Source organism: Aquarana catesbeiana, linkage group LG12 (assembly GCF_042186555.1).
Source record: "Aquarana catesbeiana isolate 2022-GZ linkage group LG12, ASM4218655v1, whole genome shotgun sequence".
Taxonomy (NCBI): Eukaryota; Metazoa; Chordata; class Amphibia; order Anura; family Ranidae; genus Aquarana; species Aquarana catesbeiana.
Genome location: NC_133335.1, coordinates 176751351 through 176776192, shown reverse-complemented (window position 1 = coordinate 176776192; position 24842 = coordinate 176751351). Strand labels below are relative to the sequence as shown.

Below are 24842 nucleotides of genomic sequence, written 5' to 3'. Positions count from 1 at the left end.
AATCACGTGGCAGCAACGCAATGCATTTAGGCATCTAGACATAGTGAAGACGACTTGCTGAAGTTAAAACCGAGCATCAGAATAGTGAAGAAAGGGAACTGAAGTGACTTTGAATGTGGCATGATAGTTGGTGCCAGAGGGGCTGGTCTCAGTATTTCAAAAACTGCTGATCTACTGAGATTTTTATGCACAATCATCTCTAGGGTTTACAGAGAATGGTCCGAAAAAGAGAAAATATCCAGTGAGTGACAGTTGTGTAGAAGAAAATGCCTTGTTGTTGTCAGGGGTCCGAGGAGAATAGGCAGACTGGTTTAAGATGATAGAAAGGCGACAGTAACTCAAATAACCACTCGTTACAACCAAGGTATGCAGAATACCATCTCTGAAAGCACAACACACCAAACCTTGAAACAGATGGGCTACAGCAGCAGTAGACCACAGCAGGTGCCACTCCTGTTAGCTAAGAACTGGAAACTGAGGCTACGGTCTACACAGGCTCACCAAAATTGGACAATAGAAGATTGGAAAAACATTTCCTGGTCTGATGAGTCTTGATTTCAGCTGCGACATTCAGATGGTAGGGTCAGAATTTGGCATTACCAATATGAAAGCATGGATCCATCCTATCTTGTATCAACGGTTCAGGCTGGTGGTGGTGTAATCCCAGATAGCATGGATAACTTGCCACAAATTTGTAAAATGTAAAATTGTAAGTCTGTTAACTTGCTGCACATTTTCACTGGCAAGTTGTACACTTGCAGAGCATTTGAAGCACAAGTTCTAGTTGACACTTTACCAATTTGGATAGCATGGAAATGAGCTAGAACCTCTTTTGTGTTTTAAATGCTGTTGGTGCTTCAGCTGAGGTTTTGCCTCACTCCTTGCTCTGTTGGTGTTGGCTGGACAGGAAGTATGAGGATATTTTCCCCAATGGTGGCACAAACAACAGTAAAAATGTGACGGATAACTTAACTAATCCCCACTATTCATGAAAAACTCTTTTAATTACTCTTGTTGTCCCCATTGGACATTGGAAATTTCCCCTTATTTCGTTTGTATCTGACATCAAACAAATACATAGTAAGTAAGTGGAAATCCCCCAAATGGTTAAACAGCTAGTAAAAGTTTGAGTAGGGACTGGGTGTGCAAGGGGGAAATTGACTACAGCAGAGCATATATATTTCCAGATTTCATTTTATTCCAATTCCTATATCATCAAAGCCAACGTCTATCTGGGGGTGCAAAGATTCTGAGCGCTAATTAGTATGATCACTCCAGAGGCCTGCTAACCAATAAAAATAGATTTATATTTATATACACTTTAATCCTCTGACGTTTTAAAAATGATTATGATCAGACACCTGCAAAAGACTCTAAGCCAATGGGCAGGGGGGGACGGCACCAAAGTGGCTATCAAATAATATAAATGGTGGACTCACTGAATTATAGAGTAGGCTTAGAAAGTGGAAAGTGGTAGGCCCAAGGGCAGCTTGGTAAAGTTGATGGTCCTATGTAACTTCAACTGGCAATGTCTCTGGATCTGCTGATCATCTTGACGTGTTTTTACAGAAGCCATCTTCTGCTTCTGCATTTTATTATCAAATGCTAAGTCTGGGTTGCCAAGAGTTACTTTTAAACCGGGTTACTATTAAAACCATGGCTAACAGAAAATATACACTGAATGCAAGGCTTTCTGTGATGGGAAGAGGAGCTGAAGCCAAACATGGGACACCCATGATTAGAGGTAATTTATTTTTACACAACATAATGGCCCAAAACTGTTTTCTTCCTGGGGTTCAGCTTTAAACACTTCCCCGCTCTATCTAAAATGTAATCAGAAAGTTTTGGCTGGAGTTGGCCTTTAATCCTTTTTTTCATATTTAATGCTGCCAGGTTTATTCTGTTTTCTGGATAAATACCATGAATGTCTGGCTTTAACCAGGAAAATCTGACCTAGTGACTTATTTCAAGGCAAAGGGAGACTTCCAAGGTCGTAAGAAGTCCCCCAACTAAAAATGGATTTTGGTGATTTAATATAACTCTCTGCAGGTGTAACAACAGAAAATGGATTCTAGGTGTCTGCATTTGTCTGGTAAGGTCAGGGTATGTAATTCTACTTAATCCAGATGAAACCTTCCTGCTATAATGTCCTGCAGCGTGTTCTTGCATTTGGCTCAGTGTTGGATGGGTTAAATAGCAAGCACCCAATGTAATCCCTGCATTCTGGCCAAAGAGTTAGCAATGGAATAGTATAATTGCTAACAGGTACAGCAGGATCCCTCACTGTAACAATGTATTACACATTGGCAGCCTGTGCAATGCTTTGGGCTGGATAACCAGCTTTTTCAAAGAGGGGAGGGCTGCGTAGAATCCCATACAAAAACATAATAGAATGTGTACTCTGCAGTTTTATATAAGGAAAGTATTGGATTAACACTAATGGGCATTGTAATGCATGAAGCAGTTGATGTATGTAATTGGGGCACTGTTATTTAATTGGCAGGCATGACTTTACTGTAAAGCCATCCTTTACACAACAGGCCGGTTATAACTTTGCTGAGCTGGCGACAGGAATAAAAAGGTGGAGGATTGAGAGAGTGAAAGAAAAGAAGGAACTGGGAGGGGTGAGCAGAGGAAGATTAAGGACGGAGGATGGAGAGTTGGGAGAGAACGGCCTCGGAGAGAGGAGAAAGCATTGAATCGAGAAAAGCAAGGTTGAAATGAGGGCGATCGGTGACATTAGGCAGCAAAATATAGCAAATATTGATGATAATATAACAGCTATAAAATGCACATATTCTTTAGTGTAGGAGAAATCTGGGTAAGGAAATGTGGTGAAATATTACCAGACGACAAGCTATGACACTGATACCAATAATGCAGAATGGGGACTCATGCTTGGCAGCTCCTGGAGGTCAATACAAACCTGTGGGTTTCTTTTGTGGTTTCAGGGCAATATGGAAAAATAGACCAAGACATGTCACATTATCAGGATACTCCAAAACGATATCAGGAATCAATTCTCTAGGTCCCTATGAGCAGACCCAGTCTATACTGTAACCCCTGGCACTTGACTCCCTCTGGCACATGCACAACTGGGATCCCAAGCAAGGTCTTACAATATCCTTGGAGAGCTGTCTTTTACCTACCTTCCATTTGACTCATTTCAGTGAGGGAAACAAAAGATCCTTCTCCAGACAAGAGACCCAGGTGATACTCTCCATTAGAAATATTTAGCAAATTTTGCCCAGGCCCTCAGCTCAACAGAACACAGCAAACTACAAATCTTCCCTCACACTAGCCTCCCAGTGGCATCAGCCCCAGGAGAACTCAAAACCTCTCTGGAGAGGAAAGAACACTCTGGCCAGGCCTCCCAAACATTTATCACCTCCTCAGACACCTTCTGGATGCCCCTTTCCAGGGATTGGCTGAGGCATGATAAATATTCATAATTGCATACATGATCATTCCTGCCCTACATTCTGGAAGCTTCTCCCAGAAGCAGGTGAGAAAATCAAACACCCAGCTTGGACAGCACTGACCAGACAAAAACAATAGATCACTGCTTCACTGACTACTTTCCAGCAGTCTTCCAGCCAATTTGGAGAGATCACAGCAGCTTCCTTTTTCCTCTGGTGGCAGCAGGGGGCAGACATTCTTCTAGCACTGAGTGGAACCACATAATGATGTGTGAGCACCGCTCAGTCCCGGGGTACTGTAAAGTCCAGCCTGTGTGATGACACGCCCTCTAGGGGATGTATACTGTATATGACAGGTTGGGTACAATGACATGACAGTTCTGCCTGAGGAGCACTGGTAGCTGTGGACCAAGGAGGAAGCTGGTGATGGTGCTAGAGCTCGAAGAGTGTAAGTAGAAATTGAGAGAAATTAAAAATAAAAATTAGAAAGTTACTGGAGTTTCACATTTAATACTCAATGGTTTCTTTAAGCAACAAATGCACTTTTTTCTCCTTCAGCTTTTATGAAGCCATCACATGGAAAGATCTAGGAGTTTAATATAAGAAAAGAGATAGCGACCTCAAGTTCTGACAGAGAAAGAAGGTATTCCAGGCATGTAGGGGAATGGGGTACCAGCTGGGAGCTGGCATATATCCAGTGACAGGTACATGGGCTGTTGGCGACTAAGAGATTCAAGGCAGATAGATGGAGGAGGGAGGCTGGAGAACAAATCTGAACAGTGAGAGTTGTTGAAAAAGTGATACATTCTGTATCATGAATATTAAACGGAGAAAAACAAGACGGAATGAGGTGATGAAAGAGAGTTAAGTCTGGAGCTGACCCTGGCGTGGAATGCTCAGAGGTCAGATGAGGTGTGCCAGGCAGAAAGAAACTCTCAGAATAATGGAAGCTTAACTCTTTACATACACACAGCTGCCATACCTAGCAATATTGGAGGTTCTGTAGGAGAAATTAGAACTGAACCACCTTGTGATAGATTACAAAAAGGGCTCCTTCGTACCATGCCCATCAAGCTGCATAGACCACCGCAGACCTGATGTGAAAGCACGTAGAAAACAACTGTTTTGTGGCTCTGTTTATATAATACATACAGTAGGAGATGGAATGCGCTGTATAAGGCCTCATTCACATGGGCTTATACTTAGGCGTATGCCTGCGCGATGGGCGAGTTTGCCCACATGGGGATGGTTTATAAGTACTCTAACCTTTTAAAGGTCACATTTCACGACTTTACATATATATTTTACATTCACATCAGTCCCTGCCCTTAAGGAGCTTGGAATCTAAGGTCTGTAACTCACATTCATACATACACATACCAGGACCAATTTAGACAAGAGCCGATTAACCTACCAGTATGTTTTTGGAGCGTGAGAGGAAACCGAAATACCTGGAGGAAACCCATACAGGCATATGGAGGACATGCAAAGTCCATGCAGATAGTGCTGTGCTTCCCCACCATGTCATTTATTTGTTGGAGCTGGAAGCTCTAGCCATACATAAGCTCTGGGTCGGAGATGTCAGAGCTTACACGGAGTAATGACTTCCTGAATAACTATTGACTACCTGAATTAATTTTCTCATTGAGGTGTTTAAGAAAAATGATGGGTTCAACAAAATGAATACTGTCAGGCATCCATTTCTGAGATTTACACAGCTCAGATTGGTAGGTCAGAAGGCCTGATTTTTTTTTTCTTCTGCAGTTTATTAACACTAATGCCGCGTACACACGAGCGGACTTTCCGGCAGACTTGGTCCGGCGGACCGGACCCCGTCGGACAATTTGATCGTCTGTGGGCTCCAACTGACTTTTTTTTCCCCCAAAAGTCCGATGGACCTAGAAATAAAACATGTTTCAAATCTATCCGACAGACTCGAGTCCGGTCAAAAAATCCGCTCGTCTGTATGCTAGTCCGACGGACTAAAACCGACGCTAGGGCAGCTATTGACTGCTGGCTATCAACTTCCTTATTTTAGTCCGGTCGTACGTCATCACGTAAGAATCTGTCGGACTTTGGTGTGATTGTGTGTAGGCAAGTCCGTTCGTTAGGAAAGTCCGTCGGATAAACCGTCGGACCAGTCCGGTCGAAAAGTCCGCTCGTGTGTACGCGGCATTACAGGTCTCGTCTCTCCCCCAGCCATTGACTGGACAGTGAAAGACAAAGCAGGAGACTGATGAGCACATCTCATTGCCACTCTGCTCCCTACTCCTTTCAACATGCTGCTTGCACTGCAACACAACTGATCCTTGTGCTGCTTCTTCCTTTCCTGGTCTGAGCTCTGCTGTTCAGTGACTGCAAGATGATGGTGCTAAGTCAAATTAGGGTACTTACATTGCTTGCTTTAAAAAAAAACACATTTTAAGGATTTATAAATGAATACACAAATGTATTCATTTTTTTTTTCTATTTTCCTGGAGTCCAGCTTTAGATGTGTATAGAAGACTTGTATGTAGAACTTCTTTGTCTAGTAGACTAGACAAGTAGTAGCAATTTTTTCAAGGAGTTCAGAACTCTACAAATGATATGTTCCAGCTCCAATTATAGCCTTATTCTGGGATTCTGCAAACCATAAAGGATGTATGCATGCGCCAGCTACAGGCTCATTTGAAATACAGTGATGCATAAGTCAGAACTTGCTTTCATTCAGATGTTTTGTGATTTGTCAACATGGTGGGAGAACAAGAACACAAGTCTCCTACTAATTACTATATGATGTTAAAAACCAAAAAAAAATATTTTTTTTGTATACTATGTTGGTGCCATTACAGACTAAGAAATGTACAGAAATGTTACTCTGTAAGGTGCCCTTTGGCATTTTTTGAACAGCCCAGTTTTGCAGACCGCTGACTTATAATCACCCCACCAACACTGCATGGGCTGTAGGAGGAAATTGAGAGCGGTGTTACCATCTCTGTTCTTTATATCCTGCCTGTTTCCATGGTAACAACAGAACGAATTATCAGTTTGAGAACTCACTGCTTACTTCGTGCAAACTTTTTGCATAAGATGAATTGTCAGTTCAGAGCTTTAAAGCTGAACTCCAGGCACATATAGAATACAGACACATATTGATACATAATTAAATGTATTTTTTTATTATAACAAGTAATGTAAGTACCTGGATTTCTTCTGGCACCAGCCTCTTGCAGACCTTGTACAGCAGAGCTCTGACTGTGAATGACAGAAACAGCAAAAGCAGCCAGTCATCTGTGCTGCAGTGCTTGTGTGCTAACAAGGCACATGCTGATAGGAAGAGAGAGCAGAGTGATGATGATCTCATCTGTGTGCTGTTTCTTTTTTTACTTTCCAGGTACAGGCTGGGGATGAGACCTGTGAGCGTTATGTAAAGTGAACTAAAGTCAGGTATACTTACCTTTGCTTCCACAGTCCAACGGGCATGAGGTCCCTTGCCAGTGCCGACAGTTTCTTCCTGGCTTATTCAGGGTGCCGATGTTCGGATGACTTGATTGGCCAGCGTTGGTGATGTCACTCTCGCACACGCACAGGACTCATTGGGCTGGCACACTGGTATTGAGCCGGAAATGTAAATTGAGCTGTTTACATATTACCAAAAGTATTGGGGCGTCTGGCTTTACACACACATGAACTTTAATGACATCCCTGACTTCATCCATAGGGTTCAATATTGAGTTGGCCCACCCTTTGCAGCTATAACAGCTTCAACACTTCTGGGAAGGCTGTCCACAAAGTTTAGGACTGTGTCTATGGGAATGTTTGACCATTCCTCCAGAAGCGCATTTGTGAGGTCAGGCACTGATGTGGACGAGAAGGCCTCGCTCGCAGTCTCTGCTCTAATTTATCCCAAAGGTGTTCTATCAGGTTGAGGTCAGAACTATATGCAGGCCAGTCAAGTTCCTCCACCCCAGACTTGCTCATCCATGTCTTCATGGACCTTGCTTTGTCATTTGGTGGAGGGAGGATTATGGTGTGAGGTTGTTTTTCAGGGGTTGGGCTTGGCCCCTTAGTTCCAGTGAAGGGAACTCCTTAAGTTGTCAGCATACCAAGACATTTTGGACAATTTCATGTTCCCAACTTTGTTGGAACAGTTTGGGATGGTCCCTTCCTGTTCCAACATGACTGCGCAAAAGTAAGGTCCATAAAGACATGGATGAGCGAGTTTGGAGTAGAGGAACTTGACTGGCCTGCACAGAGTCCTGACCTCAACCTGATAAAACACCATTGGGATGAATTAGAGCGGAAACGGTGAGCCAGGCCTTCTCGCCCAATATCAGTGCTTGACCTCACAAATACGCTTCTGGAAGAATGGTCAAACATTCCCATAGACACATTCCTAAACCTTTTGAACAGCCTTCCCATAAGAGTTGAAGCTGTTATGTGTAAACACACACTTCCCTGTTCTGTTCTGACAGGAGTGACAGATCGTGTGTTCCTATTAGCTAGGAACCACGATCCGTCACTTCCTCCAGTCAGTCCCCTCCCCCTTCAGTTAGAATCACCTCCCAGGGAACAAAGTTAACCCCTTCACTGCCAGTGACATTGTTACAGTAATCAATGCATTTTTAATTGCGCCGATCGCTGTATTAATGCCAATGGTTCCAAAAATGTGTCAAAATTGTCTGATGTGTCCTCCATAATGTTGCAGTCATGATAAAAATCGCAGATCGCCGCCATTACTAGTAAAAAAAAATAATAATAAAAATGCTATAAATCTATCCCCTATTTTGTAGACGCTATAACTTTTGCGCAAACCAATCAATATACCCTTATTGAGATTATTTTTTACCAAAAATATGTAGAAGAATACGTATCGGCCTAAATTGAGGAAATTTTTTTTTTTTATATATATATTTTTTGGGGATATTTATTATAGCAAAAAGTAAAAAATAATGCTTTTTTTTCAAAGTTGTCGCTCTTTTTTTGTTTATAGTGCAAAAAATAAAAACCGCAGAGGTGATCAGATACCACCAAAAGAAAGCTCTATTTGTGGGAAAAAAAGGACGTCAATTTTGTTTGGGTACATCGCATGACTGCGCAATTGTCAGTTACAGTGACGCAGTGCCGAATCGCAAAAAGTGCTCTGGTCAGGAAGGGGGTAAATTCTTCCAGGGCTGAAGTGGTTAATAAAGGAAAAAAGTGATTATTAAAAGTAAGATCACAAACAGGTAGTTCAGCAGAGGAAAAACAGGTCTCCTGATTTGTCAGACAGAGTGGTGTTGTGTGGCAGAGTTGTGTAAATTTCTGGATGGGATGGACAGAAAAAGCTGTTTGCAGGCATACCCCACTTTTAAGTACACAATGGGGTTTATTTACTAAAGCTGGAAAGTGCAAAATCAGGCTAATTTCTGCATAGAAACCAATGAGCTTCCAGGTTTTATTACCAAACTTAATTGAACAAGCTGGGGTTAGAAGCTCATTGGTTTCTATGCAGAAGTGAGCCTGATTTGGCACATTTTTTAGCTTTAGTAAATAAACACCATTGTGTACTTAAAAGTGGAGTATGCCTGTACCTTTCATTCAGTTTTAAAATATAGTGTAGGTTAATGAGCGGAAAAAAAATGTTGCTATTACCCGTAGGTATCAAAATTCCTGTTTTTTGTTTTCCAATGTCTAGTACACATTAAATAAATTTGGATGGCTGATAACGATGCCTCTGCCCGATTCATATGTCTGCTTGGATTATGGTCCTTTTCATGCATAGGACCCCTTTCACATGGGGCACACTTTGTTTGGATCAGCAGGGGATCAGTGGACAGAGCAGGCAGGTGACAGGTCAGTTTATGCAGAGCGGACACAGACTGAGTCTGTTGTGCTCTATGAGCGGTCAGGTGTAATCAGACTCTGCTGCCCTCCGATCCCGATTTGCCTAGATGGAGAACGACGAATCCCCTTCCATTTTTTTTAGTGGAATGTGTCGGAATGGAGGTAGGTGGGTGTAAATGTATACAAGTCCAGTCTAGAGAGGTGAATGGAGGGTCCGATCAGGCTGCCTGAAAAACTAACAGGCAGACCTGATCAGACCCTTCATCTGAAGTAATGTGTCTTTATATGTATCTTTTCATCTTTGTTAATGTTAAACCTGCCGTGGGATACACCGCGGTTCCAAGTACTTCTTCAAAACTCAATAAAGCTGGAATGGCACTAAGTTAAGCTAGGGCAGCAGAACGTGCACATGGGCATGTGTATTTTTTTTCACGCAATCCCACGCGTTTCATTTCTGGCAGCCCATTCGTTTTAGTGGGCTGCCAAACATACAGGAACGTGCAAAAAGTAAAGCAGGCATGACTTTAACAAATCGTGTCACACCAAACTGTACTGCAGTACCATGTGGTTTGGTGGCCACAAACACACATGCATTTGAGGTGCATCTATCTCATACAGTGCGGGAAAGGCACATTTCCGCATGTTATGGTGAGAATATGACCTAAATGTTTGGTTGTTATGGACAACAGCCTATAATTTCTTTGCATGATTATTTTCCTTTTACCATAGAGCAGCCCCTTGGTAAAAAGCAAAGTTAACCAAACAGTTAAAATTTGATTTAATATGTGCAGTCTAGTTGTACACTGGAGGACTTCCAGCTTACACCATTCTCTGATGTGTTTTGAAGGCTAGAGTTTTGCAGCTGTAGTATGTGAAATATCAGTATGTGTTGCCAATTGAATATTGATCTACTGCAGGAGTTATGTTTGAGCCATACATAGAGCCTTTCCTACCACGTGGCAAGGCAAGAGTTGTGTCATAGGCAGCATACTGCTGTCTGGGGTCAACTCAAGACAAGATTTTCAACTCTTCTTGGCCCCCAGCTGCTTCCTCTTCTTATGACACCAGGGAAATAGGGTAATGATATAGAATCTCCATTTCTGCTTTTATAAAAGTATCCGTCCACTTTGAACTTATATTTCAGTATTTTGTAGATCCTGGAGAGATAATGTGTAAGTCCAGCCAAAAGTTTTTTTTGTTTGTTTTAGCTTTGAATAGAGTGGGGATAGGTGAGAAACTATGTCAGGGTTTTGCTGCTGTCCAGTGCTCCAATAGAGAGATTTCCTCTCACTTCCTGGTGAGAAAAAAACAAAAGCAGGCGCCTCTGAGTTAGACTGTAAAGTATGTATTAATAAAATCACATAGTAACTTAAATCAAGGTAAACAAAGAAGGGTATATCTGTGGGTAAATGCTCTGCGAGGCATCCATCACACTGGTCAGTAGAAGGTACGCTGTTTCTGTCGCTCCCAGCCGGCAGGAAGATAGTATGGTGGTGGAGAGCTGGAGAGGTGGTTTGGAACGCTCCCTAGGTCGCAGCGCTGGAGGGGATAACGTCACAGGCGTGTCCTGTCCTGGTGACAATGCTCTAACCTTACAGTAAGTGAGGTTAAACCTCCACAAGCAGCACGGCCTTGAGTTGCATAAGAGGAGATTACCTACTTACCCTTTGTAAATCTTCCTGTCAACCAATGGGATCACCTATAAAAAATGAATAACACAATAGGAAAGCTTGGGAGACAAGCTCAATTTTTACCAAACGAGTCAAGATTGTGTCTGGTGAAGCAACATTTCATTACATGTTTAGTGTTAATTTCTTGTAACTGTGACAGGTTTGGATTAAGCTAGAAGTATCACCAGAACATGCTAAAACCTTGTAGAATCCTCTGGGGTACCAAGTGCATATAGCACTATAGCCCATACAGATGTGTGCTGTGGGAGGGAAATAAAAGCACATCTTTTTTCTCCTTGTGCTGGCTGCAGCACCTCCCTATGCTGAAACCCGATTTATGGATGTTCCTATGGGGTAGCCACAGCACAGCACCAGCCACCACCCCCTCTCCTCTGTGTATTAGTGCATTAGATGTGTCATAAGGAAACCTCGAATAAGTAGAAAGAATAGAGACCTACTAGATCATCTCTGAGTTATACTGTGCAACATCTTCTCCATTCATCAGTGACTTCACATCTAAATTGGTATTCGTCTACTTCTGTCTGCTGTAATATCTCAGCATCCACAGCACCAATCGACACACGACAAAGAGCAATATCCCCAGAGGAAAAGGATGATCAACAAAGCTTTCTGTTGAAACTTCTACTCTAACGTATATGTAAGCCTACTCAGTCACTTAAATAGCAGATACACTGTACCATGATAAAGCTTAGCTCCTTGTAGTGGGGCTGCCCGTGCCCCCACTGCAAAAGTTAGTTTCTCAATTATGTCTAGGGGAATAATAAAAGGAAATAGACTTACCCGACCCTCTGCTTTTTCTCACCGCTATACCAGTCCTCGCACTCTAGTAGGCTAGGGTCCTTATGTCATCAAGACCTGAGCAGGGTCCATAGCCCTGCTTTAGTGGTGAGGATGCTGAGGGACAGTCAACTGCCCGATCCTCCTTGTGGTCCATGCTGCTGATTTTGCTCAATTTCTGTGAAATGGTATTGTATTTATTTACAGCAATTGACCAACGAGAGAGAGGATTTAGGTCATTAGATACACAAAGCACAGGTCTGCACAGACTCCAGTCTCTACTCCCAGCTTTACCCAAGATTGTAATTTCGGTAATTTAGCAGTACCTTCGTGAGTGAGTAGAGGACTCTATTCATTCTCCAAGCTTGACACCAGTCCTCTGCCAGTCTCCAGCTGCTCAAAACTATCCTGAACACCACCTCTGGCAGAGATTCTTTCCCCCGGAACTCCAGTTTGAATATAGCTTCCTCCATCCCAGGCAGGAGAGCTCCAGATACGTGTAGCCCCTCCTAGGAGGCAGAAGGCCCAGGAGGCTAGCAGCATTGGCAGCACTTATCCCAAGACTCACTAAGACTGGGAGGATACACCATCTTTTCATGATTAACCTGAATATTTATATCCTGCCCCAGCATGCACCACTGGCAACAAATCTTCTACTGGCTGGTCAGAGAAGGACACAAATATTTATAGTTCAGCTCTGTTGCTTCTCAGTTAAAGGAGTTGTAAAGGCAAATGTTTTTTTTTTTTATCTTAATGCATTCTATGCATTAAGAGAAAAAGCCTTCTGTGTGTAGCAGCCCCCCTAATACTTATCTGAGCCCTCTCTCTGTCCAGCGATGTCCACAAATCCCTCGGCCATCTGGGACTCTGTCCTGGTTGGCTGAGACACAGCAACTGTGCCATTGGCTCCTGCAGCTGTCAATCAAAGTCAATTAGCCAATCAGGGAAGAGGCTGAACGGCAGCTCCATTTCACTATACAGCAATGTTGTAAGAGTGTCTTGGCTGCCCGGGACTCCCCTCCTCATGACAGCAGCATGGCACCATTTGCTCCCTCTTCTGTCAATCAAAGTCAGTCAGCCAATGAGGAGAAAAAGGGGTGGGCCGCGGCTCCATGTCTGAATGGACACACGGAGCAGCAGCTCGGCTCGGGTTCCCCCATAGCAAGCTGCTTGCTGTGGGGGCATGTGACAGGAGGGAGGGGCCAGGAGCAGCAAAGAGGGACCTGAGAAGAGGAGGATCTGGGCTGATCTGTGCAAAATCAACTGCACAGAGGTAAGTATAACATGTTTGTTATTTATTTATTTTTTTAAACAAGAGTTTACAATCACTTTAAGCACTAGCTGGATACAGCCTGGCCATGCTAAATTTGATGATACTTTCCTGCTTAAAATGGTTCCTCAGACATGAAATATGAACAAAGCATATCCCTCTATAATGTGTACTGGTCTCAATTAAGAGCACACAGGGGGGGATTTACTAAAACTGGACCACTCAGAATCTGATGCACCTGTGCATGATAGACAATCAGCTTCTAACAGCTTGTTCAATTAAGCTTTGACATAATTTCTCTACATGCTTAGTGTTATTTTCTTGTAACTGTGACAGGTTTGGATTAAACTAGAAGTATTACCAGAATATGCTAAAACCTTGTAGAATCCGCTGGGAGACCAAGTGCATATAGCACTCAGTCCCGTACAGATCTGTGCTGTGGGAGGGAAAAAAAGCGCATCTTTTTCTGCTTGTGCTGGCTGTAGCACCTCCCTAAGCTAAAACCCAATTTATGAATGTACTTATGGGGTAGATATGGGGTAGATACATGAGGTTGTAATCCTCAGACCTGAAATATCAGCAAAGCATATCCCTCTGTAGTGTGTACTTGTTTCAATTAAAATAGTTGTTAAGTTAGTAATGACAACTACTGGCAGCCCCTCTGTAATAACAAAATATACTGTGCAATGTCTTTGTTTTTTTTTTTAAATCATGCAACTAAATACCTTTTTTCACATCGCTGCTGTGTGGTCACGTGACATCCCGCCGCTCTCCTTTCCTCATCTGAGGACTACAGTGAGAGGGGCTGAGATTCCCTTCTAACATTAGCCGGGAGGTCATGTGACTGTACTGCGGCAATATTAAAGAAGAAATTGAGCTGCACGATTTAAAGAAAACAAAGACCAGTGGCGGCCCGTCCATAAAGTGTGCATCCATGCGCCCGGCCCCTAATCTACATGCAGGGCGCCGGAAGCATGGATTTCAATGGGGTTTTTTTTTTTAAGCACATGAGTAGAGCCTGAGGCTCTAATTGGATTCAAAACAGGGTGAGCTCGAGACGCAGAGCAGTGCACCGTGAGTCTCCCAAGTTGTGTGAAAATAGCGAATTAATATTCGCTATTGTCTTCCTGATTCTCCTCCCAGCCAATCAGGAAGTGGAAGGAAGACCTGATTGGCCGAGAGGAGAAAGGACCGTATTGGTCATTGAGGAGGAGGGGACACAGGGTGGAGCCGCAGTGAAGCTGCTGAGGAGGAGGAGACGCAGGGTGAAGCCCCTGAGGGGGAAGCCGCCGAGATGGAGGTTACACAGGAAGGAGCCGAAGCCGCCCATGACCTAGTTGGGGTAAGTGCAGGGCTGGTGGGCGGACGAGCGAGCGACGGGGGGTGGGGGGGTCTTTGACTGATCGACCAACCGAGGGGGGGTGGCTGGTTTTTGCCACTCCCCAAACAAATGGAGCACCAGCCGCCACCGACAAAGACACTGCACAGTATATCTTGTTATGACAGAGGGGCTACCAGTAATTGTCATCACAAACTTTAAAGCCACATGGAATAGCGGCAGGAGAGGAGGGGAGGTGGTGGGGAAGAGATGGCTCACAGACTAGGAACTGACAGGCAGTGAGGGAGGGGGAGAGTGGGAGAGTGGAGAGACTCTGAACACAGCGGGATGACGGACACACAGGGCCATCTTTAAGGCAGGGCAAAAGGGGCAGCTGCCCTGGGCCCGTCATTGTTGTGGGGCCCAAAGCAGCTGCCTCATGCTTGCCAACTATCCCAGTTTAAATTCCCTTGTCCCTTGAAGTTTTAGTCCTGTGCTGTGTCCCGATATCTCAGTGTGAAGTGCTGCTACTAATGCTGCCCAGCTCTGCCCTATTGTTGTGTACAAGTGACTCATCTGCAGACACTGTGTTTACATGTAAATAACCGGAATTCATATGTAAATAGTGGCGGCATAAGTAAGTAAATAGCTGCGGCCGGCGGCATTGATATGTAAATAAAGGTGGAATTCATGTGTATATCATGCTCCCCTGGCCCCTGCAGTGAGGAGATGATGTGCTATAACCTCTAGCAACCTCAGTGAGCCATAATGTGTTCTGTAACCTCTAGCAACCAGTCAATAAGCAGTAAGGATATGCTGTAACTGCTGGCAACCAATCACAATTTCTGCCTGATCTGATACAGTAAACTGATTTTAAGTCTAGCTGCTATTTATTGTATGTCTCAGAGCAGGTGGAGAGTGAAATTGCAATGGGGGGGCCCCAAGAAAATTTTTGCCCAGGGTCCAATCAGTATTAAAGACGGCCCTGCGGATACATGTAAACTGACCACGATATCATGCAGCCACGATTACCGTGGTCAGTTCACATAAGGGAACACAGGAACAGGCAGGATTAACCAGGTATTATAAAGCATAGAAATGGACAGAAAACACTGTGCAAGCAGTATGCTGTTTAACATGCTTCAAAGAAACAGAATCTTTTTTTTGGGGGAGGTTACAATCGCTTTAACCACTTCAGCCCCGGAAGGATTTGCCCCCTTAATGAGGAGGACATTTTTTGCGATACGGCACTGCGTCGCTGTAACTGACAATTGCGCGTGTGACGATGTACCCAAACAAAATTGACGTTCTTTTTTTTTCCATAAATAGAGCTTTCTTTTGGTGGTATTTGATCACCTCTGCAGTTTTTATTTTTTGCGCTATAAACAAAAAAAGTGCTATATCTTTTGCTATAATAAATATCCCCCCAAAAAATATAAAAAAATGAATTCCTTCCTCAGTTTAGGCCGATATATATTCTTCTACATATTTTTGGTAAAAAAAAATCGCAATAAGCGTATATTGATTGGTTTGCACAAAAGTTATAGTGTCTACAAAATAGACGCTATATTTATGGCATTTTTATTATTATTTTTTTTTACTAGTAATGGCGGCGATCTGCGATTTTTAGCGGGACTGCGACATTGCGGTGGACAGATCGGACACTTTTGACACATTTTTGGGACCATTTATACAGCGATCAGTGGTATAAAAAATGCACTGATTACTATATAAATGTCCCTGGCAGGGAAGGGGTTAACACTAGGGGGCGATCAAGGAGTTAATTGTGTTCCCTCGTGTGTGTTTCTAACTGTGGGGGGATGTGACTGACTAGAGGAGGAGCCAGATCGCTGTTCCTAACTAGTAGGAACAGACGATCTGTCTCTCCTCTCCTGACAGAATGGGGATGTGTGTTCCCGCTCTGGCTCTCGTGCCTGCGATCGCGCATGGCCGGCGGACATTGCGCCGCCAGTCACGTGCATCAGGTCCCCCCACCGCACAGCGGGCACGCGCGCCTGCTATAGCTGTTTAAAGGGCCGACGTACAGCTACGGCGATTTTCGCAGGAGAGCTGACCTGCCGCAGTAGAATGATGGCGGCTGGTCGGCTAGTGGTTAAGAGCACTAAATGTCAAGATTGCATTTGGCTATGCTTCATTTCATTACATGCTTCTTGTAATTTCTGTCTGCTGCCCTGTTTCTCTGCTATCAGTATGAATCACTTCTGACAAGTTTTCCTGACACCAAGAGAAAACAGGTGACAGGGGAGGGACCTTCAGCAGATTGATAGCCTCAGCTCTGTTCCTGTGAGCTGTTTGAAGCGAGTGTGTCTCTTCTCTCCAATCAGCTCTCAGAACTCTCCTCACTGAGCTCTTCAGAGTGTAATTTTAGATCTCCCTACAGTTTTTTCTGAACTCTCAGACATGCTTTATAAATGTAGTACTTTGAATGGATGTAGAGAAGAGAAGGGTGCAGATAAACAGGTACTTATGTTGGAGGATTTGTTTCATCTCTGTGTATCACCTGAGGTCACTCACATCACTGGGAATATGTAAGAAATTACAACTACTTTAAGGCAGGGTGGCAAGATATACATTATCATTAGAATTAAATTATATGTGTACACTCAGATGTACAGTGGGGATAATAATTATTTGATCCCCTGCAGATTTTGTAAGTTTGCCCACCTACAAAGAAATAATTGGTCTATAGATGTTATTATAGGTGTATTTTAACCACTTCCCGCCCGGCCTATAGCAGATTGATGGCCTGGTTCAGTTATCCTGACTGGGCATCATATGGAGTCCAGCAGGATAACATGCCAGCGCATGCCCGCAAGTGCGACGTGTCAGTCTGACATGCCGCATCTCTTATCGTGGTAAGAAGCCTCTGACAGAGGCTTCTTACCACGTGATTAGCTGTGACCAATCACAGCTGATCATCGTGTGAACCAGGAAGTGTCGGTTCCTCAGTTTGCACTGACAGGGAGAGCTGATCGGTGGCTCTCCCTGTCAGAGGGGGGATCGGTGCTGATAATCACAGCCCCATCAGATGTCCCACCACAGCTGCTAAAAAGTGCCCATAAGCTGCCAGGCAGTGCCCCATAAAGAACCGTATGACAGTACCCATCACAGTGCCAATTAGTGCCCAGCAGTAAAACCTGTCAGTACCTCACCATCAGTGCTGCCTATCAGTGCCAATCAGTGCCACCTGTCAATGCCCATCACAGCCGCCAGTCAGTGCCCATCACAGCAGTCTGTCAGTACCCATCAGTGCTACCTATCAGTACCACCTATCATTGCCCATCAGTACTGCATATCAGTGCCACCTACTGATGCCCATCAGTGCTGCATATCAGTGCCACCTATCAGTGTCCATCAGTTCTACATATCAGTGCCTCCTCATCAGTGTCCATCAGTGCCAACTCATCAGTGCCCCCTCATCGGTGCTGCCTCATCAGTGCCCGTCGGTGAAGGAGAAAACAAAATTTTAGAACCAAAACGAAGAAAAACATTTTTTTTTTCAAAAATATTGGCCTTTTTAGTTTGTTTAGCAAAAAATAAAAACTGCAGAGGTTATCAAATACCACCAAAAGAAAGCTCTATTTGTGGGAACAAAATTATAAAAATTTGGTTTGGGTACAGTGTTGTATGACCGCACAATTGTCATTCAAAGTGCGACAGCACTGAAAGCTGAAAATTGGTCTGGGCGGGAAGGGGCGAAAGTACCTGGTATTGAAGTGGTTAAATGGTAGAGATAGAATATCCACCAAAAATCCAGAAAAAAACCACATATTACAAATCTTATAAATTCAGATGCAGTTCAGTGAGTAAAATAAGTATTTGATCCCCTACCAACCAACAATAATTCTGGCTCCCACAGACTGGCTACAGTATGTGCTCATGTGGTACACAGATTAGTCCTGTCAATTTAAGAAGGTGCTCCTAACGTCAACTTGTTATGTATATAAAAGACACCTGTCCACAGAATCTCTTTCTTCCATTCAAACCCCACCATCATGGATAAGAACAGAAGAGCTGTCAAAGGACGTCAGGGACAAGATTGTACAGTTAATCACGGAGGTGGAAACATTATGCTTTGGGGCTGTTTCTCTGCTAAAGGTACAGGCCGCATTGAGGGGCTAATGGACGGGGCTATGTATTGTAAAATCTTGGATGAGAACCTTCTTCCCTCAGCCGGAAAATTGAAGATGGTTTGTGGATGGATCTTCCAGCATGACAAGGACCCAAAACATACTGCCAAGGCAACAAAGGAGTGGCTCAAGAAGAGGCACATTAAGGTCATGGTGAGGCCTAGCCAGTCTTCAGACCTTAATCCTATAGAACATTTATGGAGGGAAGTGAAAGTTCGAGTTGCCAAGGGGCAGCCAAGAAACCTTAAGGATTTAGAGAAGATCTGTAAAGAGTGGACCAAAATCACTGCTGAGATGTGTGCAAACCTGGTCACCAACTACAAGAAATGTCTTACCTCTGTGCTTGCCACCAAGGGTTTCTCCACCAAGTACTAAGTCATAATTTTCTTGGGGATCAAATACCTATTTTACCCACGGAACTGCAACTCAATTTATACTATTTGTACCGTGTTTTTGCTGCATTTTTGGTTGATATTCTGTTTCTATCATTTAAAATACACCTATTATAACAATTATTGACCCTTTAAGTGGGCAAACTTACAAAATCTGCAGGGGATCAAAGAATAATTTTCCCCACTGTAGATCTGGCAGTATAGCTGGTAAATTTAGGACCAAACAAGTCTATTTTTAGTTTAAACAAAACTGGAACTGACAGCTATTACCTCTTCCTTCAACCATTATCTCATTCCCATAACCTCTTGGGCTTTGCACTGCATAATAGAAGATGTTTAAAGCTTGCAAAAAGTTAAAAATAATGAGTTAAGACAACCAACTAAACTGTGATAAATGAAATGCTTTTTTGCTTGAGAAGGAGGATGCCACCAAGCATCTGACAAGCACATGCTTATAACATCTGAGGCAGCTGAGGGTGAGGACAATGACGACAGCTATTTTCACGCATTAGGGCCGCCAGAGAAGCGTAGTGCCCTGGATGTGCAAGAAAGAAGAGATTGTTAACTTCAAAATCAAGAGCAGAGCTGAGAGAGCAGGGTTTGGGTTAAAGGCAAAGTGCATGTATAAGAAATGACAGCGCTCAAAATAGGAAACTTAGCATCAAGAAAGAGAAATCTATAAGTCTTGTGGAATAAACTATTTTATTTTATAGAGTTAAAAAAAGTCAAGCTGAAAGAAGAGAGAAGAGAGGAAATGAATGGCTAAAAGATAAAATAGGAAGGAGGAGGGAAGGAAATAGAGAAGTACTTAGAAAGAGGGCAGTGACAGCCTGACGGAATAGAAAAAGAGTGAGAGACCAGACTTGGAAAGAGAAAATTGTAAAGATACAGACAAAGGAAAGCTGGATAGAAGACCGTTGAAGAAGGAGGAGATAAGGCAACGCTTAAGTGAGATCAGAGTGGAGAGTACATTAGAGGGTGAATGAGAAAAGTGGAAGGAGGTAACGAAAAAATGAAAACGTGAGACAAGGAACTACAAGAGAAGAAAAAAAAAAAAAAAAAAGAGGACCGAGGGAGTGGAAGGAGGAGGACAGAGAGGGTTACCACCTCCCAAACAGGGGCAGAGAGGCTGGACTGCAGATAAACTGATGCTGGGGGAGTGATGGACAAGGAGCGCATTTCAGGTAAGAAATATTGTTCAGAATTTCATTTTGTTGATTTTTTTTTTCTTTACACCCTAATCCCCCTTATAAGACAGAACCTTGTGGCATGAAAGAGGGTTACATAGGGAGACAAGTAGAGTAAGTCACTGTTGTATATTTTATAACTTCTTTTGTATCAGTGTATACTGGCATTCAATGGGATTCTAATACTTTTCTATGGGACTGTCATGCCCTTTAAATTTAAAGTAGTTGTCAAAGTCATATCTCTATGGGGTTGATTTACTAAAACTGGAGAGTGCAATATCTGTGTATAGAAACCAATCAGCTTCCAGGTTTTTTTGTCAAAGCTTAATTGAACAAGCTGAAGTTAGAAGCTGATTGGCTACCATGCACAGCTGCACTCTCCAGTTTCAGTAAATCAACCCCTATGTGTTCTTGCCGTTCACATTGGTACATCATTAGACTGTGAGATTTTCTGGTAAGAGAGTTTGGAACTGAATGGATGAAGTAACAAAGGATATGCGTGTGGCATGCAGGTGGACTGCTGTCATATCAAAAATCTTTTTGTTTCGCTTGTGCCTTGCCCACCTACAGAAATCCCTCATCATCTTGTAATCTATTGTATTGAGAAGCCCTCCCCCCTAAATGTTCAGTCCTCCACAGTTTCTTCCTCTTCTTGTGGGACCTCCTAACTTCCTTGTGGCTCTTGGTAACTAGAATATAAAGCAGGGGAATTTTTGTCTCTAGATGAAATAGTGTTTTTTTAGTGACCAGCCTTTTAGAAAAACAAATTTGCTTGCTCTGCCAGCTACGACTTGGCAATACGCTCAAACATGCTACAGAATATAGGCGTGTTGAGTAGGACTGCACACTGCAGGACCTACAATGCTGCTTCTGTTTGACTGCTGACCAGTGTAACCTACTCCAAACCATACCAACAAGGATTTTCTTTTCTCTAGCCAAACGTGCTTCTATTTACTTGTTGATCTCTATTCCACAGTATAACACTGTCACAAGTAACTTTCCAGTGTTTAAAGGGTCTTTTTTTAAGGGGAGGTCCAGATTTTGCTGCCACGTGAGCAGATAAAACTGGAAACCATGCTGTAGCAGAGCAGACCTTGTCGCAGTCTACATTATCTCTGTGTCATCGTCTGGGCATTTTTTTTATGGTTTTCTTCTCTTGTCAACATTAATTTTGAATACTTTAGAAGGCTATACTATGGAAGAAAAATAAGAAAGTATTGGTAAAGATTTCAGGAAAATTAAATGATTGTCTGGATCTTAGAAGATAATGTACCAACAGTTCAAAAATAGGACTTGAGAATGGAACTGAATATTTTTTTAATTCTTGTGCGTAGAGGAATTGGTTGATTTACTACTGCTGTATGAGTTTAAAATACAACAAAGATCAGAATATCAGAAATCAGCATGTGCAGGTCAGGCAATGACTGAGAGGATGTGGTCACCAAGGAATTGCTGTCAGCACATTACTCATAGGCAAAGGGAGGGGGCTCACCACGTACAATTTCGGCTATGTCACAAATCCAATTCATGGATTTTTAGAAGGTAGCACTGAAGGGATTTCCTCTTATTAAGTGCAGGAGAAAAGCTCCCTAGCCCTGCTACTCAAAGTGTGCTTTCAATTGTAAGAATCTAGCCAGCTACTGTTAGCCTTGTAGGTTTCCCTGTATGTGAACATCATAGACAGCTAGCTCATTGAGTCACCTTCCCTAGTGCTTGCATCTAAAGAATTAATAATGAAAACCAACTGTCTACTCTGGTGAAGCCTGCCTACTGCCCAGGCTTTTATAAAGGCTTTCTTACATTGACTGAGAGTGTTTGCTATTATTAGAAAGTGCTTGACGATGCTGAACTAGAAAGGAAGGTCTGGACAGATTTTTGGGGAAACCTTAAAAGAGAAGTATGGGTTTGGCTTTTTTCCCATAATTATACTTGCCTAGGTGGATGCAACATCGTTCCAATGCTGCATCTGTCCCCCGGCGTCTCTGCACTGAGAACCGAGCCATCGAACTCCTGTGACCCTTAGGAGAAGCCCAGCCAAACGAGCCCAGGCTGGACTTCACCTTTAATTATAATTATTAATACAATATAAGGCCCTGGTGCCCAGTCTGCAGCCCAGGGCCACATGCGGCCCTTTGCCACTTATTATGTGGCCCTCTGGGCCCCTGCAGACACTAATCTGTGTTTCCTTATAGACCTGTTATAGCCCTGATTTAGAGCACTAATGACAGTCTTCTGAAGCATGTCAGCAGTCTCGGTTTCATATCTGCAATCTCTGAGCATCTCTTGTATCATGCCTGCAGTCTCTTACCAACTCTTGTATCCTGTCCACAGCCTCTGAGCTCTCCTGTATTAGGTCCACAGTCTCTGACCATCTCCTGTAACAATCCCATGGTCTTTGACTATAACCTGTTCTGTGTGTCTGCTGTCTCTGACACTGAATATCCTTTGAAATGTAGGTGTGGCCCTTTGGTGATGTTGAGCACCGCACTTGAGGCTCACCATATCAAGAAAGTTGACCACTACAGGCATAAGGTCTGCTCCAGTTGCTGGTTTGCTGCTATATCTGGACTGTCCCAATACCTTGGCACTCTCTTTTTTTACAAACTTTGAAACGTTGCATTGAAGGCAGGGTGCTTGGTGCACTTGCGAGCTTCCAGATTGTAGGAGATGTTACGCCAGATTGGAATTCATATTTTACCTAACCCGAAGAAAGTTTATTGGCAGAAAGGGGATTATGGCTGAACTTGAGGCTGGATATAGGAGGCTGAAGTTTGGTATTAGGTTGAGGTTAATATTAAGGGTTACACTGAGCTTAAATATTAGATTTAGGGGATAGATTCAAGTTTGGGGTTGGTTTTAGAAGCTAGGCTCAGGTTAAGTGTTGGGTTTAAGGTTTGGGTTGTGATTAAGAGAGTTGAATTGGCTTTGAAGTTAAGGGTTAATTAACCTCCCTGGCGGTATGATTATTTCGGATTTTAGGTGCTGAAAGCGGTACCATTATTTTGCATGGAAATTTGGCGTTTTATATTGTAGGTCTGTAATTCTTAACAATAACACACTTAAATCTGTCCAAACAAGAGTCTAGTAGATATCCCGGGTATGAAACACAAAAACTTAAATTATAATATAATAAATAAAAATAAATAATTAAAAAAAATAAAAATAAATAGTAAAAAAATAAATTACCCCACGATTCACTATCGCTCAATTCTGCAAGTGTTCTAATTTATTATCGCTGTTTTCTAGCTGGTCTAAAGCCATTTTTGACGTAAAGGGACACTTTTTGGTTGCTATGGACAATCTCCAGTTTCCAGGCAGAAAGAACAGTATATATCACATAAAACTGCATGCAGGGCATGGGCCAAAGCACTTTGGACAAAAGGGATGTGTTATGATTTTGACATTTTTTGAATTTGCCGCCAGGCTCCGCCCCCGTGCGTCGCGACGCTTGCAGGGAACAGAGCCTGGCACGGAGAGGCTTCGGGCAGAGGACACAGCCCGCGGACACTGCGGGGGACATCATAGGATCCTGGGGACAAGGTAAGTAATGCCACACTAGGATCCTTCGATGTAATCCCGAGTGTGGCTCGGGGTTACCGCTAATGGTCCTGATTTTTAACCCTGAGCCACACTCGGGAAAACCGCCAGGGAGGCTACGGTTTCCGGCTTGATTTTTGGAATATGGTGACATTGCAGTTTAGATTTATGGGCTTAAATTGGGGTGAAGGATTAGATTTATGGGTTAGTGTTAGAGTTTAGTTTGAAGTTAAAACTGGCTATACACCACCTGGCTCAACAAAAGTTGACCCTTCGCTTAATGTTTGTTGAAGGAGCTATGTGGAAAATTGTGTCAGCTGAACAGTGGCTGCATGCAATCAGATGCAGGCACTGCTCAGATATTAAGCAGCTGCAGGTCCTGTCGGCTGCTGGATACAGTAGCTGGAATGGTTGAGTCCTTCATCCATGCTGTTTAACGTGAATGGGGGAATCAGCCAATTTCTGATGGAGGTGTATGGCTAGCTAAGAGATTGGTAATACGGATTAGTAGAGGGTTACGATTACCTACACAGGTTAGCTAGTTTAGTGTTCAGTTTTAAGAGGTACGGCATACGTGGCATTGTATATGGTTCAGAACAAGTAAGAGGGAAGAAAGTTTAGTCCCGTAAAATTTTTAGATGCTGAAATGTCATGTGATGAAACACTCTGCCATGATACTCCCACACCAATAATGACTGTGCCAATTTTCAGAAGCTGGAAAACAATGGAGTGCTTAGAGAAGCTCTAGCAATGCATACACATTTGGTTATTTATAATTATTGTAAAAATACACTATATGAGCAAATAAAGAATAACCTTAAAAAAATCAGACAGTCTGATGTTGAATAAGGTACCTTATATTCTTATCCATTTTTAATATTTAGATTCTGCAATACCACCCAATATTATGCTAACCCATGTCCAAGCACTTAATAGATACTTTCCGATTTGAATATATGCGTGTGTGGCCTCTGGACAGAGAAGTCAGCTCCAACCTGGCATAGGCAGTCCTAGTCTGAGATTACAAACTCAATGTAGCTAGAAACAGTAATATACAAAGCATATTACTTTCCGTCATTAAATAAAATGCCTACTCTGTTGGACATAACTAGTGGATGATTCATTTCCTATCAATGAGTGTACCGTGGCTTGTAATAGGAACAGGCAGTCCAGCAGCATGCAGGACGTGCTTTATGAAAATCTGAAGCAAAGAAAAACGGTGCTACTATATCCAAACACCAGTCAGGTAATATATTTAAATTTTCTGCATTTGCTAACAAATATTGACTGAAGTC

The 24842-nt window shown here is 43.0% G+C and overlaps 1 protein-coding gene across 2 annotated transcripts in view; it reads left to right on the top strand.

Moving 5' to 3' along the window:
• Positions 1 to 24842, top strand: part of SEPTIN9 (septin 9) — a 405962-nt gene that overhangs the window by 92484 nt on the left and 288636 nt on the right. Inside the window, exon 1 of one of the 2 annotated variants that reach the window (XM_073606242.1) lies at positions 19313 to 20007. The exons of the other annotated variant lie outside the window; for it this stretch is intronic. Within the exon in view, the coding sequence (XP_073462343.1) occupies positions 19986 to 20007 (22 nt within the window). The 5' untranslated portion in view covers positions 19313 to 19985. Of the gene's footprint in view, positions 1 to 19312; positions 20008 to 24842 lie in introns of those variants that run through there. 2 annotated transcript variants of the gene reach the window in all.